The 15,207-nt window shown below is 41.2% G+C and overlaps 1 protein-coding gene across 1 annotated transcript in view; it reads right to left on the bottom strand.

Annotated features, from left to right (window-relative positions):
• Positions 1-15,207, bottom strand: part of antxr2a (ANTXR cell adhesion molecule 2a) — a 90,798-nt gene that overhangs the window by 41,314 nt on the left and 34,277 nt on the right. Inside the window, exons 12-16 of the mRNA XM_083912693.1 lie at positions 14,838-14,933; positions 7,769-7,819; positions 6,094-6,183; positions 3,608-3,778; positions 3,065-3,145 (exon numbers count right to left, since the gene is read on the bottom strand). Of these exons, the coding sequence (XP_083768819.1) occupies positions 3,065-3,145; positions 3,608-3,778; positions 6,094-6,183; positions 7,769-7,819; positions 14,838-14,933 (489 nt within the window). The remainder of the gene's footprint in view (positions 1-3,064; positions 3,146-3,607; positions 3,779-6,093; positions 6,184-7,768; positions 7,820-14,837; positions 14,934-15,207) is intronic.

Raw genomic sequence — 15,207 nt, forward strand, 5'->3', positions numbered from 1 at the left:
AAATTCATGACCCTGGAGGTTTCCTGTCCGCCATCAAAGACCGTTGCCCTCCGTCCCTCCACTTCTCCTCTCCCTTCTCCACGTCACCGCTGCCCGCTCTGCCAGCTACACCTAACATCCCACCGGACAGTTCAGTTCAGCTCCTCTCACTTTGATCAAGTCAAGTTTATCCATCTCATTGAGGACCAAGCTGGAGGCCAACAACAGGAGGAGTGACTGACTCGACATCAGCTCTCTAAGAACACAAGGGACAGTATTAAAAAAAAAAATACTCAGCAAATAAGAAAGGAATATATAAAGTAAAGCTGAGGTGGGGAAACATGAAGTAAAAAAAAAACTAGCCGGCCAAAATGTGTCCAATGAGAGCCTTGTATATGACATCATGAGAACAAGCAAACTGCGTTAGCCTTTAGCCACTCCGCTAAAAAGAACACGGTGTTGGTACATGTGTTGCCAATAGTGACAACAAGTTATCGGACAATACTCATTTATTTTCTTCTAGACAATAAATGCTGGAACCACAGATGTCAGATTTCCATACTGTCTATCTGATGCTCTGCTACTTAAACTTATAGCGAGGGGCTGTGCACACTAAAATTATGGTTATTAATTATGTCAAAATAGCCATATCAAAAGCGGAGAAAGCGGAAGAGACCTGTCTTCTTCCCAGCACTTTACATCCGGTGAACCAGACGAAGTTACTTTTCATTTATAATCGAATCGATTCTATCTATCTATCTATCTAATCTATTTGTTGCTACTCCTTTTGGAAGAACTGGAAATGATTTATATCAAACCGAATGAAAGTCAAATCCGCAGTACGTTCATTTTTACTCATAATCAAAAATATTTGTATGTATTTATAAAAAGTATGACGCTAGAAAAACTGCTTAAAAAAACATCGCCGTCGACTGCTTGTTTGGATGTAACTTCAAACACACACAGTCATAGTGGCCTCCTGTGTGATTCTGCTGCATACAGTCTTCTTGATCAAAGACTGAACAGTGGAGTTTTGGCCCAGTGATCGGCATGTGAAAGAAGCGAGCCAGCGGTGTCTGGGACTCCGCTGGCAGCTTTTTCTTCCATGTCCCCTTCTTTCCTAAGTGCTTTGACACGACTGGTTTACTCACCAGTGGTGCTTTGCTCTCTGTTTCCTTTGCTTCAGAAACAGTTTGCTCGGAGCGACTCAGGTGACCTCTTGTGTGGGAACATCTATCATCTCTTACGCAGTGGGAGCTGCAGCCATGATGTTTCCACATTCTGCCTTTTTTCCCTGCTTAAAAATCAGTTAGAGGAATATTGGGCAGGGGAATTGTTGTTTTTTCAACATGAAAAACAGCAGCCCTTTCCAACAAGGGTACTGCAGAAAAATCTGTGTATATGAGTGCGGTCATCAAATGAAAACCCTGGCCTCCTCATTGAGACAACACAAACAGCACCAGAACATTTCTACTTTATCAACAACTCAAATGATAATTAAGTCCTTTTTAGGCCACAGAGTGATTAGACAAAGACTTTGTCAGTCAAATCAGATCTGAATTTTCATCATGAATATTTAACTATTCATTCTTCTGTTTGTCCATAAAGACTTTCAAGCAACACTTTATTGAACTGCCAGTTTTTTTGAAGCAGGGCGTTCATAGCTCCAAGCTAATGAGTGCTAATGAATGCTAACTATGCTAACGACGGATCGGAAAAGTGCAACAACATCTTTTGCCAACACTAGATATCAAACAAAAGCCAGACTCTATCGTATGGCATGATCAAACAACGGTTAAATGTTAAAAAGTAACATTTTAACCAAACTTAGCTCCGTTCTTAACCATAGTCTCTGGATGTGGATGTTTATTTTTTATAGTGCATCTTCTTCAATTTTCTAAAGAGCACTGTGACGCCCTGAGTAGCAACTGGCAGGCTCACAGCTGGCCCACCGGCTCGGTTTTTTCCATGTTCTACAGAGCAGCAAACGTAATTTCACTTGAGACATTTGCAGTTTGACATCATCCTGTGTGAACCATTAAAAAACTCTCATGGTTCCTATTCTCAGGGCGTTTTCAGAAGAGGAAGATGATCACCAGAGTCCCACCACAGTGGATAAAAGGCTGAATGTACACAGCATGTATGTACAGTATGTATGGATGACTCATGATTTCCAGTGCAGCTTGTGCTTGAAACTACTCTAGAGGTGTTTCTGCCTTAAAACTGGTCAAAGAAATGAAATCGGAATGCTCTATCACTCACTTCTGCAAACTGATTCTAATGTATGTGATTCATTTTGACACATTGCTCAGTGTCCACAGCAGATAGTGTGGTTTGTTGGTTTAACAAGCTAAGAACAAACCAAAATATCTGGTTAACACTGACATGGTGGCCGTTTGTTAGCAGTGTGCTCTCCTAACCGCCTGCGGGGCGTCGGGTTTCAGTGTGTTGGTTTGTGGTGCAGATATGCTTCCTCTTCTCGTTGAGGTTGAGAAAAGACAAGAGTTTGACCATATTAGGTTATCCCCGTCATGCTTCCCTCAGTGAGTCATTGCAGCTGCAGCTCACATCGGCCCCAGTTAGGTAACAACAACACAATGCTCAACTCCTGCCAGCAGATTTCTCTGCTGAGAGCCAGATTATTGAACCTCCACGGCATCAATTCAATACTGCAAGAACATAATGTAACTGTAATTGTAGTGACTGATAAAAAGGATAAAAAGTACTCTAAGTCATACTGGGGATTAGGGCTTTTGTAGAAGGGTTACAACAACAGTAAATAGTCAACAATGAGAGCATCCACACTGCTGACTGAAGCAGGAAACTCTCTATTTAGATCTGTAAAGACAACAAACTGATGAAACAGATGACCACTGATCAGACTTTGACTCACTCCCTTCAGGCTGCAGGTTTGTGAAAATGAAAACACAACACAGCATTCTGACACGGATCACACACACACACACACACCACAGTAAAACGCCCACGTACACGTCACTGTTTATCCAATGTTGCATGCCTCTGCATATTTCTACGTTTTGTATTTTAAGGCCTTTCTGCAAATAATCATTTTCAACAGACTTACCTTGTCTGCATTTGTGGGTCGCATGAGGGAAACTCGGTCATACTGTCGCCCCAGCAGAGCCCACAGAGCATCCAGACGACCCTGATGAAGGAAGAAAATGGGCTTTTAGTTCAGCAACATGTAATACATGAAATATTGAGTTATGGAGGTCATTTTACCCTTTGTAACAAACAAAGGATCACTTACAGTATTAGCTTTTATGTGCTTTTAAGCGCATTAAACTAGAACCTGATTGATGGGATTTTTTGAGACCAATATAGATTTTTAGAGGGGAGAAATCCACTTATTTATGATAGAGTAAAAAATTTGAGCAGGATAGAACAGACCTTTTCTATCTGGTCAAAAAGACAACAGTAAAAATCAACTGGTCTTCCTCTTCCTTATTACAGAATCTACATAATTATATCTGTTCAATCTCAAGTTGTTTTTTATAGCAGTCATTTTGCAAACAAACATCATTAGTTAGAGCAAAGAGAACTGAAAAAAAATTCATGGTGAAAGACGAAGATGTAACAGTTGCAGGTGCATGGGTGTAGCGCTCACCTTGATGGGAGTGTACCATTTGTTCTCGTTTCGATGGTAGGTGCGGGCAGGCTTCGGGGTGGGACGTTTGATCATCGGCTCCTCTGTTTCCTCTGGTACTGACACGATGGCATTCTTGGCTTTCTCCAGCCTGGCTCCCTCCTCGGTCGAGCCCTTCTCACCCCAACGCACCTGGACATGTGAATGCAGGCACGATTTAGGGGACTATAAAATTCAAAGTATAAATGCGACATTCGGGCTGACCCCAGTAGTGGAGTAACTGATCAGGTTGGAAATGGCAGGTAATCGTCAATGAAAAATGAGTCCGCAGCAATTTATTCTTCTCAAAAGGGGGGATCTGCTGCTTTTTTTGGTTTAATATAATGGTTGAAAAAGACATCTTGAGAACATCTGCAGACCCAGCAAATTACAATTTTACTTTTAGTAAACAAGGGGGGAAAAAAAGACTGCCTTTGAGTATTGGACAAAATCCAAAAACACAGTTTCCTCCACTTCTTATAATGCAGCTTGAAGTTGTATTTTAAAAAAAAACCCTAACCCATAATAGCCATGTCTTTATTTACTTCTCCACATTTGTACAGTTTGTAACGCAGGCTTTCTGTTATAAATTTGTATCCGAGCCATACACATCCCCATGACATCATTGGGGTGATTTTCTCAGACTCGTCAAACCTCCTTCAGACCCACAGAGGACGTTACACAAGTATTTTCACACTTGTTGCAGCTCCTGTAAGTGGTGGTTGACACGGCCCCAGTTTGTAATGCTAAAAGTAATTTATGAGGAAAACAGACACCAAAAAATCTGTTTCTTTGAGTGTATAATATTTTTAGAATATTTTCACTGCTTCACATTGCTGTCAAACAATATAAAGCATTGCTGTTTTTCCAATATAAAGGCGTGCCGGCCGTCTTCTACTGTAGGTAACACGCTAACTGAAGTAAGTACCTCATACAACAGCTCTTCAAAAGATCCAAACTATCCCTTTGGTTAAAAATCTAAGAAATCAGAAACTACTTAAAACCATCTATAAACAGCCAATTATCTGGCAGAGGAGGCGGGACACACTCTAACCTGTACAGGAAAGATAAATATGATGATGATGATGATAAAAAAAGGGAGATCGACTACTGCTATCACTATATTATCCATAAGAAAATGAAATGACCTGACAACCTGTTTTTGCTTGTATCAAATAAGCACATTTACATGTGGTGTAATGTGTTATTGTGTGAGCGTGTGAACGTCGGCCTGTGTGTTAGTTAAGCTGTCCTGATTTTTAATTGAATTCATCACATCTGTTGCAACGAGGCGAATAAAAAAATAAAAAGAATCCACCGTCACATGAATGGGGAGAGGTGATTAATTAGCGACACGGTTTTCAAGCTGTAGGTTAAGCCGTGACAATATAGAACAGCTTTTCAGAATCATCTCTGGGAAACATCCCTGGCCTGCCGCATCAAGAAAAAGAAGAAGGGCTGCGATGAATAAAGGAGACGTTGTCACCTCAGCCAGCTCAATACGCGTTTGAAATATTGGCAGTGGCAAAATGTTGGAGGTGGAGGCGTTTTTTCCTCAGCGTGACGCCTTAAATGTGGATACAGGGGAGAGGGCACGTTCATCTTAACAAGCACCTCGCTCCTCATCCGCAGGGGGGGAGGCTTCAGAACTGGAGACGGGCTTGTCAGTGGGAATCAACCTGCTACAGGAAGAAGAGAGGGACGTGATGGTTGGTGCTCGCGGCTCACCAACACTCAGGGGGAAAAAGTCAAGAGATAGGAGCTCCCCGAGGATGCTGGGAAATCCCTGTAACACCACCAACTTCCTCAGGGCTGAGAAGTGGTACGAGGGTAAAGAAAAAACAGCGAGGGGGGAGGAGGGGAGCTCCCCTTTTAACCTGGATTCCCTTCAGAGGAGGCGGATAACAAAGAGGCTGCCAAGGTTTGGGAGTTGAGAAGAGGGGAGGAGGTGGAGAGGAGAGGTGGGTGAGGTGGATATGTCAAGTTGACAGCAACACTCAATCCTTCATCCTGGAAATGACTTGATCCAATCAGGCTCGGACGGCCAAGGACGAGATGGCAGGGCCTGTCATGTCAGAGGCGTCAGAGGGACTGACGAGGACAGCGGCCCGGCCGGTCACTCAGCCGGTCCCTCCTCCTGCCTGTGGAGCTCAAACTTTTAGCTTCAGAGAGAACGCTCACTGTCAGCAGTTTTCTCCAAACACGGTGCAGGTTTAAGGGATAACAGCCGTAAGGAATGTGTCACCTCCTGCTGTTAAGGGTTTTCTCTTTGTAGGTTTTTTTGCTGGTTAGATTTGAGTGAATAAATCATATCATATAATATAATATATAATAATATCATTTCACACTGAGATATTTCAAGGAGATTCATGTGTCAAACACAATGGAAGAGACGTGTCTTTGACTGTGATTAAAGTGTTTCATGCTGCTGAAAGCAATATGTTGGGGGATGATGTTCAGGCTCTGACCTCCATGCGTTTGATCCCTCCAGCTCCTCTTCCTCCATAGTAGGAGGCATCCACAGTCGGCCACTTCTTCTTAGGCAGCTCTTCTGGCTCCTTAAAAAGAAAAAGGGAAGTTCAGAGACTTGTGTACAGTAGAAATAGGTTTACTGCAGATGGAGCCACATGCAAACCATCTAAACTCAAAAGGAAGGTAGTGCAGGACTGTGCTCTGTTTTCTTTCAACCCCATTTATCAATATGTAAATGCACTTCCTCTCAACAGGAAATACTCATTCACGTCATTTTGTCAGGGAGGAAGAGACACTCATGCCCCTTCACCTTCTGCTACAGTCATCTATTCTTTCAATGTCGTTCATGAATATCAAGGATTTCATCAACTAAATAATTTGCTAATTTCCTCAAATTGTTTTTGAATCCTCTGCAGATGAGTCCCGTGTTGCAGAAGGAGCTCTTAAAATATAGTGTTCATTAAAAGACCAAAACCTGTTTGTGCATATTGTGATGACAGATTTTTATGATAATTACATCATTTTCCAGTGAGGACAAATGGCTCATTCAACATTAAAAAAGGTCAAAAAACACAAATCAGCTTACATTTCTCAATGGTATACCAGCGACAACTTCTCAAATGTTTTTTTAAGGAATTGTTCAACTATTTGATTGAAACAAGATCTCCAACATTCTGATGTCGGTGCAGTACAGAGCTTGGGCCAGGAGGTAACTAGCCAAGCTTAGCATACAGACTGAAAGCACAAGAAACAGCCATAAGACTTGGTCTATGAGACCACATATATAGTGCATTATGAGTGCATTTATAGAGAGTTATAATGCAATCATAATGCTTCATGACTACACTCATATAAACATTATAGATGTGATGTATAATGATTTATAAATTGCTCTTGATTGGTTATAAACTAGAGGTTGACTGATGGGGATTAAAGGACTCTATTGGGTATCCTATTGAGGCCTCTTAAAGAACGCATTCATCATAACTTGGTTACTAATAAATAAAGTGTAATGCATTTTATGCATTTAAAAGAAAAATAATTGAAAGATATCAAAATGTTAATAAATCATGTACAGAATTTAAATGTGTCTGCCTCATTTTTACTACATATATATGAATCATGAAAACAGCGTACTGGGGGATTTAACAAACCATCAATTACGCCACTGTACGCAGTCAATGTAATAGATTCCTTTAAATACATTTAGACTTTACTTATTTACTAGCATTATGTGTGTTTATGGACGTAGTCAAAAAGCATTGCACTATAGATGTGGTTACAGAGAAATCAGCCTACCAGCACCTGTAACTGTAACAGAAATGTTAATGTGATACATTGTGGTTTCAGTATGACTTACTTCTTTAGCAGTCTATGGTAAGCTATGCTAAACGCTACCTGGCTCTAGCTTCATACTCAACACATAAAACATGAGAAGAAACAATCTTCTCATCAAACTCTTGGAAAGAAAGTCAGTAAACCCATTTCCAAAAACATGGAAATATTCCTTTAAGAAAAATCTAAGCAAATTGTTTTTTTTTTAATATTTTGTTTTTTTCAATGTTGTGTAATAAAGTGCAGTATTTGTTCTGTGTCTTTGCTTGATGATTTTCTTTTTATTTAATATATATGAATATGCTGGTGTTGTGATAACTAAAGGGATGTACTCACAGGTGGTGGAGGACGGGAAGGTGGAGGAGGCGGTGGCGGGTCTTTGATGACCTGGATAAAGAGAAAAAAGCGTCAGCACAAAGTCCATCAGGGGACGCACACAGACACGCACACGCTCGAACCTTGTCAAGACGAGCCCAGACGAGGCTGACGGAGGTGATTCGTGACAGGTGACTGAGTCAAACAGAGAGCGTCCCTGAGCTCGTCACATAGCGGAGATGCCGCCGCTGCTGCCAGGCTGCTTTGTAGCTGCAACTGGCACCCCATCGCCCCTCTGACTACTGATTACAAGGATTCTGCTTGTAAACCAACATCAGGGGCCCCCTGTGCAAAATAAAGAAAAGCTGAAAATCAACTTGTTGACAGGAGAGTCTTTGGGGCGAGCGCCGCTGCCCGTTTAGCTCTTAATTAATTGGATGGGGTTCAGCGCTCCCAAGCAATCCCCCCAATCATAAAGTCCTAAGGAGTTAATTAGCTCCAATGAGATACAGAGGAGGAGGCTCGGCTCCAAGCCATGTTGACGCAGGAAGATGAGTGGCGGCATATAAACACACAGAAAAAAACAACAACAGACACATAATAACGACACACCTCTCCCGCAGCAGAGTGACCAGCCCGGCGGCATTGTTCATGACAACACTGGATGACATGACACCTGAGGAGCAGGTTGTCCACAATGTGATTCCACTCAAGGACAAGATGCCTCAACTGGGGTTTTTCAGATGTGCACCGCAATGCAAAGAGCAGCCTGACAGTGACATTTGTCAGGTGTCAGTCAAGACGCTTCACATACTGCTGTCCAACTTTTTAACTGCAGGACTGCTGCCACTTAGTCCGTCTGAGAGAGGGATCATGTGAAAGGAGAGAGTTTATTCTTGTGTGCAGCTCCCAAAACACAGAGGTTCTATGGTTCCAGACCCATATGCTGCAGGAACGCCTCATGCTAACATTATTAGTCATTATTATTATTAACTGGTGAACATAAAAACTATTCTGATAATCAATTTAACATTTAAAGCCATTTTCTCTTGAGAAATAGGAGATCGTCCGTGTCAGACGCCTTTTCACTCACTGAAAATACTCTGTTTGGTTAATGCGAGGGGTGGCACCTGGGTAGGACATGCAGTAGGAAGGACACAATGCCAATTACACCACATTCACGTAGCCAGTTCCAAATATGCTCATAAACAAAAGAGTCTCTTGCTGATCCTTGAATTTATCTGAAGAGTTCAGCGTCAGTCCTTACCGACAAAACATCTTGAATCTCAACATTTTTCGTTGCAATCGACGTTTTAATCATTCTTCTTCTTCTTCGTCTGCTTCGTCTTCTTCTTCGCCCAGTCGCTCGCTGTGATTTCTCTGCACAATGAGCTGCTCTGTTCACACATGGGCTCAATCAGACCTTACTCTGACTTTGCCATAGGATGCTGGCAAGGGAAACTGCCATTTGATGCCCGGTCCAACTGATTCAGACATTTGTTTTCTCACATACAGCTCCTCCAGGTGATGTCTAAATTTCACGTTTGCAATGCGTGTGTGAAAAGGGCTCAAGTTATTTATCAAGAAAAAAAATACGCCAAACATTATCTGGTTCCAACTTAACAAATGTGAGGATTTGCATTTTTTTTCCCTGTTTGATATCACAGTAAACGAAATATCTTTGGTCTGCTTGCTGGACAAAAGGTTGCAGCTGAAGTCGCACGTTTATCGACGATGTTTATTGAAGATGAAATGATAATGAAAATGAGGTTTAGTCCTTTGCTCTTCAGCAAAAGTTGATAAGAAAGGAAAGAGTGTTTCCTGTTGACTTCTCCACCCAGATGTTCCTAGGGTTGGTCTGAGATAAGCCTTAGTTCACTGTTCCCTTCTTACACGTTAGCTCCAAGACAGTAGCTGGCCTACAAATACTGTGCATAGAATTAACCTGAGGACATTTTTCAGCTTGAGATGTGCAGCCAAGTGGAAGGCAGACCTTCGTCCATTAGTCATCAAAGACGGATACTTCACTGTCATCACTGGTCTGCATTTGCTAAATCGGTTTTGGAGGGGAAAAGACAGCAATGTAATAATGGCATATCATAGATCTTAACAGCTGTTTCATTCACTGTTAAGAGCAGGGATGCCATTACACTCTACATACTGTTGTAATTAGAATAATGAAAAATAATCAATTAGGGTTAATTAATTGCTCTTTGACACTCAACTGGCTGTAAGCAAATCCAGTAAAGGTCTTCTGGTAGCCTCTCCATACGCTGATTAACGTCATTTCAGCCACACCTTACGTTGACGGGATTATCTCTTTTTATTAAGTAATTATGCAGCAGATTTTCTGGACATATTGTGGGATAAATAAAGCATTATACAAATGACTGGGGCTCTGCTGCTCTTTCCCAGCTACCTGATGGACAGATGTGAAGAGGAGGGTTCAGGAGCGGCGTAATTAAAAACTAAACCGCCGGATACTTAGCCGTCTGACATCAGGTCCCAGGGGGTCGCCACCGCAGTCATGACTCCACGGGGAATCCCACCAATCAGAGAAGCTCGGGGCATCGTCCCCATATGGCTCTCTGTTACTGTCCAACTGGACTTTATAATCAGTTCGTTCCCAAACTCAAACTCAAACCGTGTTGTGTCAAGCTGTTTCAGGAGGCTTATCGTGACGGATTAGTGGCAGGTAGCATATTTTTGAAAAAATGATTTTTAACTTTTAACTTTGGACTCAGAGGAACAAAAACAAAATAAGATAAAAGTTCGGCATCGGAGAGCAACGCTGACAATTTTTGAACGTGAAATAACATGAAGCCATCTTAGATTATGAACATATTTAGCACCAACTGAGTTGAAAATATGTCCAAAAGTGCATCCAATTCAGCAGTGAATCATATATACTACATCTTCCGTGCTGAATCCTTTGATTTGAACTGAAGGCAACTCCGTTCCGAGTTTAGTTTCCAAACAAATCATAAACAAAGAAATTACCATCCCACAGCTTGTATGACCTCTCTCTTGGCATCCCTCCATGCGGGTGAGAGACAGAAAGAGAGACAGAGAGAGAACGAGAGAGAGCGAGCGAGAGAGAAAGAAAGAGAGAGGGAGAGAGAGGGATTGTGGGAAAGAGGCTGGGCGTGTGTGTGTGTGTGTGTGTGTGTGTGTGTGTGTGTGTGTGTGTGTGTGTGTGTGTGTGTGTGTGTGTGTGTGTGTGTGTGTGTGTGTGGTGTGTGTGCGTGGCCTCATCCCGACTGCTGAAACCTGGCAGACTGGGGGTTTAAATATTAACAAGCCACACATGGCCCTCCTTTTCTGCCGCGTCCCTCGATGGAAGGCAACAGCAGCTCTCTCCACCAAGACAAACATGTCCGTGGCCAGACATGCTGCAGGGGGTTTACATTTTAATGCCTTTGTTGGTTTTCCAAAATATGCTTCCATCTCATCCTGGATGGGCTCCCTTCAGGTCCACAAAGCCAGGTGACGTCTATCATTTAAGGGGCGGCGCAGGGTTGTTGTGCGGGGAAGCGCTGGTGGAGGGTGAATTTGCCTTTTATCAGATCTCAGTAGAAAAAAAAGCAGAGACACAGAAAAAGAGCAGGGTGCACCATCTGTAGCCCCTCTCTCATAGCCCCAAACGATAATCTGGTGTGGATTTTTGTAAATGGCTGGTCTTTTCCAAAGGGGGATGTTTTCATGAATATCCACACTAAAGAAAAGTTTAAACAATAGCTTAAAAGAAAGAAACACCTTCAAGTTGTTGAAACGGAAACAGTGAATGGGGAGCTCAGAATTTCATTGCAGTTTTGAGATTCGTTAGTTACACACAGCCTCAACCAATACGCCCTTTCACATGGGACCGGTAACATGTGGCGATCTGTGGCATTAATGAATAACCTTCTAACCTCCACATTTGCACGTAATATTTAAATTCCCTTTAATCACCAGAGCCTCTGAACTTCAGTACCTATTATACATTTTGTCTTTCCAAGACTCCCACTCGATGTCATTTATTTGTACTCCATATTAACAACACTTCACTCTCAGATCTGGTACTAGTAGTTATCAATGCTAGTATTGATACTGCTTAATTATATCATATTTATTGGTGCTCTTAGCAATCTAGTAGGTGTATCAGTGCACAAAAAGCCCACTTTATATCAGGGAATTGATTGAAAAAAGTCAATAGCAGTATCCTTGAAGTGATACAGATTCTAACAGAGTGCTTAATTTGATACAATCTTTTCTAATTTTATGCATTTATTAGTAGTAAACTCAATTTTGGCACGCTAAAATGCTCCGACTTTCAAATACACCTCATTCGACTTCACCACACCACAGACTGTGTGAGTTGGACCTGCTGCGACTTAAACCATACAAATAGTCATTTTTTTGTAGATCTGGGTACAAAAAAGGATCAAATGTAGGTGTCATTTGATTAGAGAAATGTCAATACTACTTGGTACTGGCCTGCACAAGACTCATGAGTTGTATCATTAGCAGAAGGATGAGAATAAGACAAAAAGTAGGTGAACTGAAACTGCTAAAAAACATGAATTTTGCACAGTTTAGGTTCTGAGATGTTATATGGAGGTCATGTTCAATCATAAGTGTGCAAACTATTCATTTGTTGGGACAGTAAACAAACAGTCCTGATTGATTGAGCACCTGTTTAGTTTAACAGGTTTCCCACTCAAAAGAACTTTTCAGGACTTCTCAGGAGTAGTGCTGGAAAACAGAGGACAGCACCTGCTCACAAACAGTCAAATAATTTAGACCAAGTGAGACGTTTCATCGGCTCACGGCTCGATGCCAAAAAGATTGTGTTCTGCTCGTGTGTTCTGCTCTTTATTGTCACACACGTGCAGCTTATCATACTCATAAGTGGAGTTTAAAGTTTTATACACACCTACAGGTTTAAGTGTTTTGAGTGAGGGGCTAAAATACAATTACAATTTTCCAGGGCAACATAGATTATTTCAGGATATTTGGTCATTTTAATCTATTTCCAGGTGTTTCCATGACTGAAAAAGTAGTCTCTTAATTACCAGGTTTTCCAGGATGCGTAGGCTCCCTGTTTAAGACCGGACTTCTGAACCTCTCCCTACTCCAGGATAGAATTAATTTATCCAAACAGAACTGGGAACACACACACAGCAACAGCACCTCCCTGGATTCATATACAGTAAATTGAGGTTAAAGAGTTGGATGATGAGGTTTTGTACCTTGAAAACATATTTTCTCTAACAGCTTCTTACTATAAAGACACAACATTTCATGCAAAAGTTAGAAAAGTTTTGGTTTCACTAGCGATTAATATTTTTCTGTGTTTCCTCTGCACTCTTCTCACTGGGGTGTGGTGGGCAGAACTTAGTTGGAAAAACATGCTGTCACCGATCAGGGTTTAACAATATAGAACTGAAAATGTTGTGACAGTTGACAGTTACTTAACTTGTTATTTGAGGGTATTTTTTTAGCCAGTCGTATTATTCTAGTTTGGTAGGGTACTTGTCTTTGTTACCACTAATACCCAACTGTGTGCGTCACCTCAGACATTAACAGTCTGTGAATTAAATGTACATGCTCTACATCGTTTGGATAATTGTGTTCTCAAAATGCTCAACATATGCAATGCAACATATGCAAGTTAGTATCCAGCAGTTCCTGATTGCTTGGGCCCCGTATGTGCGTTTTCAACAGAAGACTTTGGCGTACTCAACATTTCCAGGTTCACATTGTTGTCAAGTAGACGACATTAGAAATGATGCAGATCAGCTCAGTTTGTTTCTGAGTAAGAACGAAGGACGTTTGTGTTTAAAAAGCCTTTAACTTTGATTGTTGCACATTAAAGGTCAAAGCGATACTTAATACTTGAAATCTTAAGTGACCTTTATTCATAAAAATGTATAAGGTACTGTATGTTTAAAGCATCATAATGTCTGTAAACATTTTTATGATATGATATGCACTTATTGTAAAAGGCAGAGCTTTGTACTGTTTACAATTGGAAGAGTTCATTGACCTTCATTTGGATGGAAGTCAGGCTAGTGAGCTCTGATTGGTGGGTGTCTCCCAGATCAAATTTCTATGTATGATTCCAGTGCTGCTTGATAACAAAAAAACATGTTCTTGATGAAGAACGTCATCACGACTTCACAATGTGCAACAGCTTTGTTGAAATTGTCTTGTTGTTCCTTCTAATTTTGTCCAACCCTGATTTAGAAAATCCAAACACACAATCTGCACTTTCCTATTCAGATTTAGATACTGCCTCCATTAATGAAGAGAGGAAGTTCGAAAATTAACAACAACAACAACAACAACAACAACAACAACAATAATAATAATAATAATAATTACAGGAGGAGTAAGAGGAAAAAGAAAACAGCAGAAACTAAACACTGACTGACGGGATTACTCAAAGAAGAATACTGTTTACCAAAACAGAGTAAGTATTTTAAGCTGGAGCATGGGCATGAGAGATTCAAATGTGATTAAACCATAAATAATCTCTGTGATTAATCACTTCAGTCCCCAGGTAGGTCCAACGTTAGTCCTGGGCACACAGAGATGCTTGTTAATTCATGCAATCTGTCACTCACATTCTTCTCCTGCTTGTTTTGTTTAGAACACAAAATGACTTCATCTCTTCTCAGAACCTGGGCGTGATGATAAACCACTGATGGGCAGGATGTACGCTTCACTTCCTGTTTGAGGTTCTTCCTGTGAGGTGTGTTGCTAGGCCACCGTGGAGGAAAGAGGTGGACGGGAGGTGACGTGCTTGAGCAGATGTTTTACACCGCTTCCTACAGCCGGCTGTTGTGTATGAGCTGACACAATTGAACCTGCAGCTGAGCTGCTGGTAATCACTGGCTTTCTGACCGGGCATTAACCTCACATGCTTTGAACTGAGTATTATTGACTATTATTTTTGTTATTTTTGATTGCAGGCAAAACACGATATTGCAGAACAGCATACTGAGTTATTTGGCATGTTTTTCCAGAACGGAGTCTATGAGTGACTGAATCAGCAGCTCTGGTTGGTCAAAGTTGGATATGTTATGAGCAGTGTAGCAACACTCACCACTGTGCAGCAAAGAGGAAAGAACCACCACATGAGGGCCAGAGCCACGAGGATCAGCAGCACCAGGAAGACTATCGCCACCACCCAACCATCGGACTGGAAAGAGAAAATGGCAAAATATATAATGAATATACTGTATATATATATATTTATATATATTTTTATTCAGTATTCAGCCAAAAAAATTAATTTGGAATGGTGAAATTAATCCAATCACTGCTTTAAACTAAAACTAAATGTCTGGTGATTACATGGACATATCAACAAAGATGGGATGCAGATCTCTCTCTCTCCCTCTCTCTCCTTTATTATTAACATTATTAATAATACTATTTTTCTTATCGTACACGGATACATGTTTTATTTATTT

This window comes from Echiichthys vipera (genome assembly GCF_963691815.1).
Source record: "Echiichthys vipera genome assembly, chromosome: 4".
NCBI lineage: Eukaryota > Metazoa > Chordata > Actinopteri > Perciformes > Trachinidae > Echiichthys > Echiichthys vipera.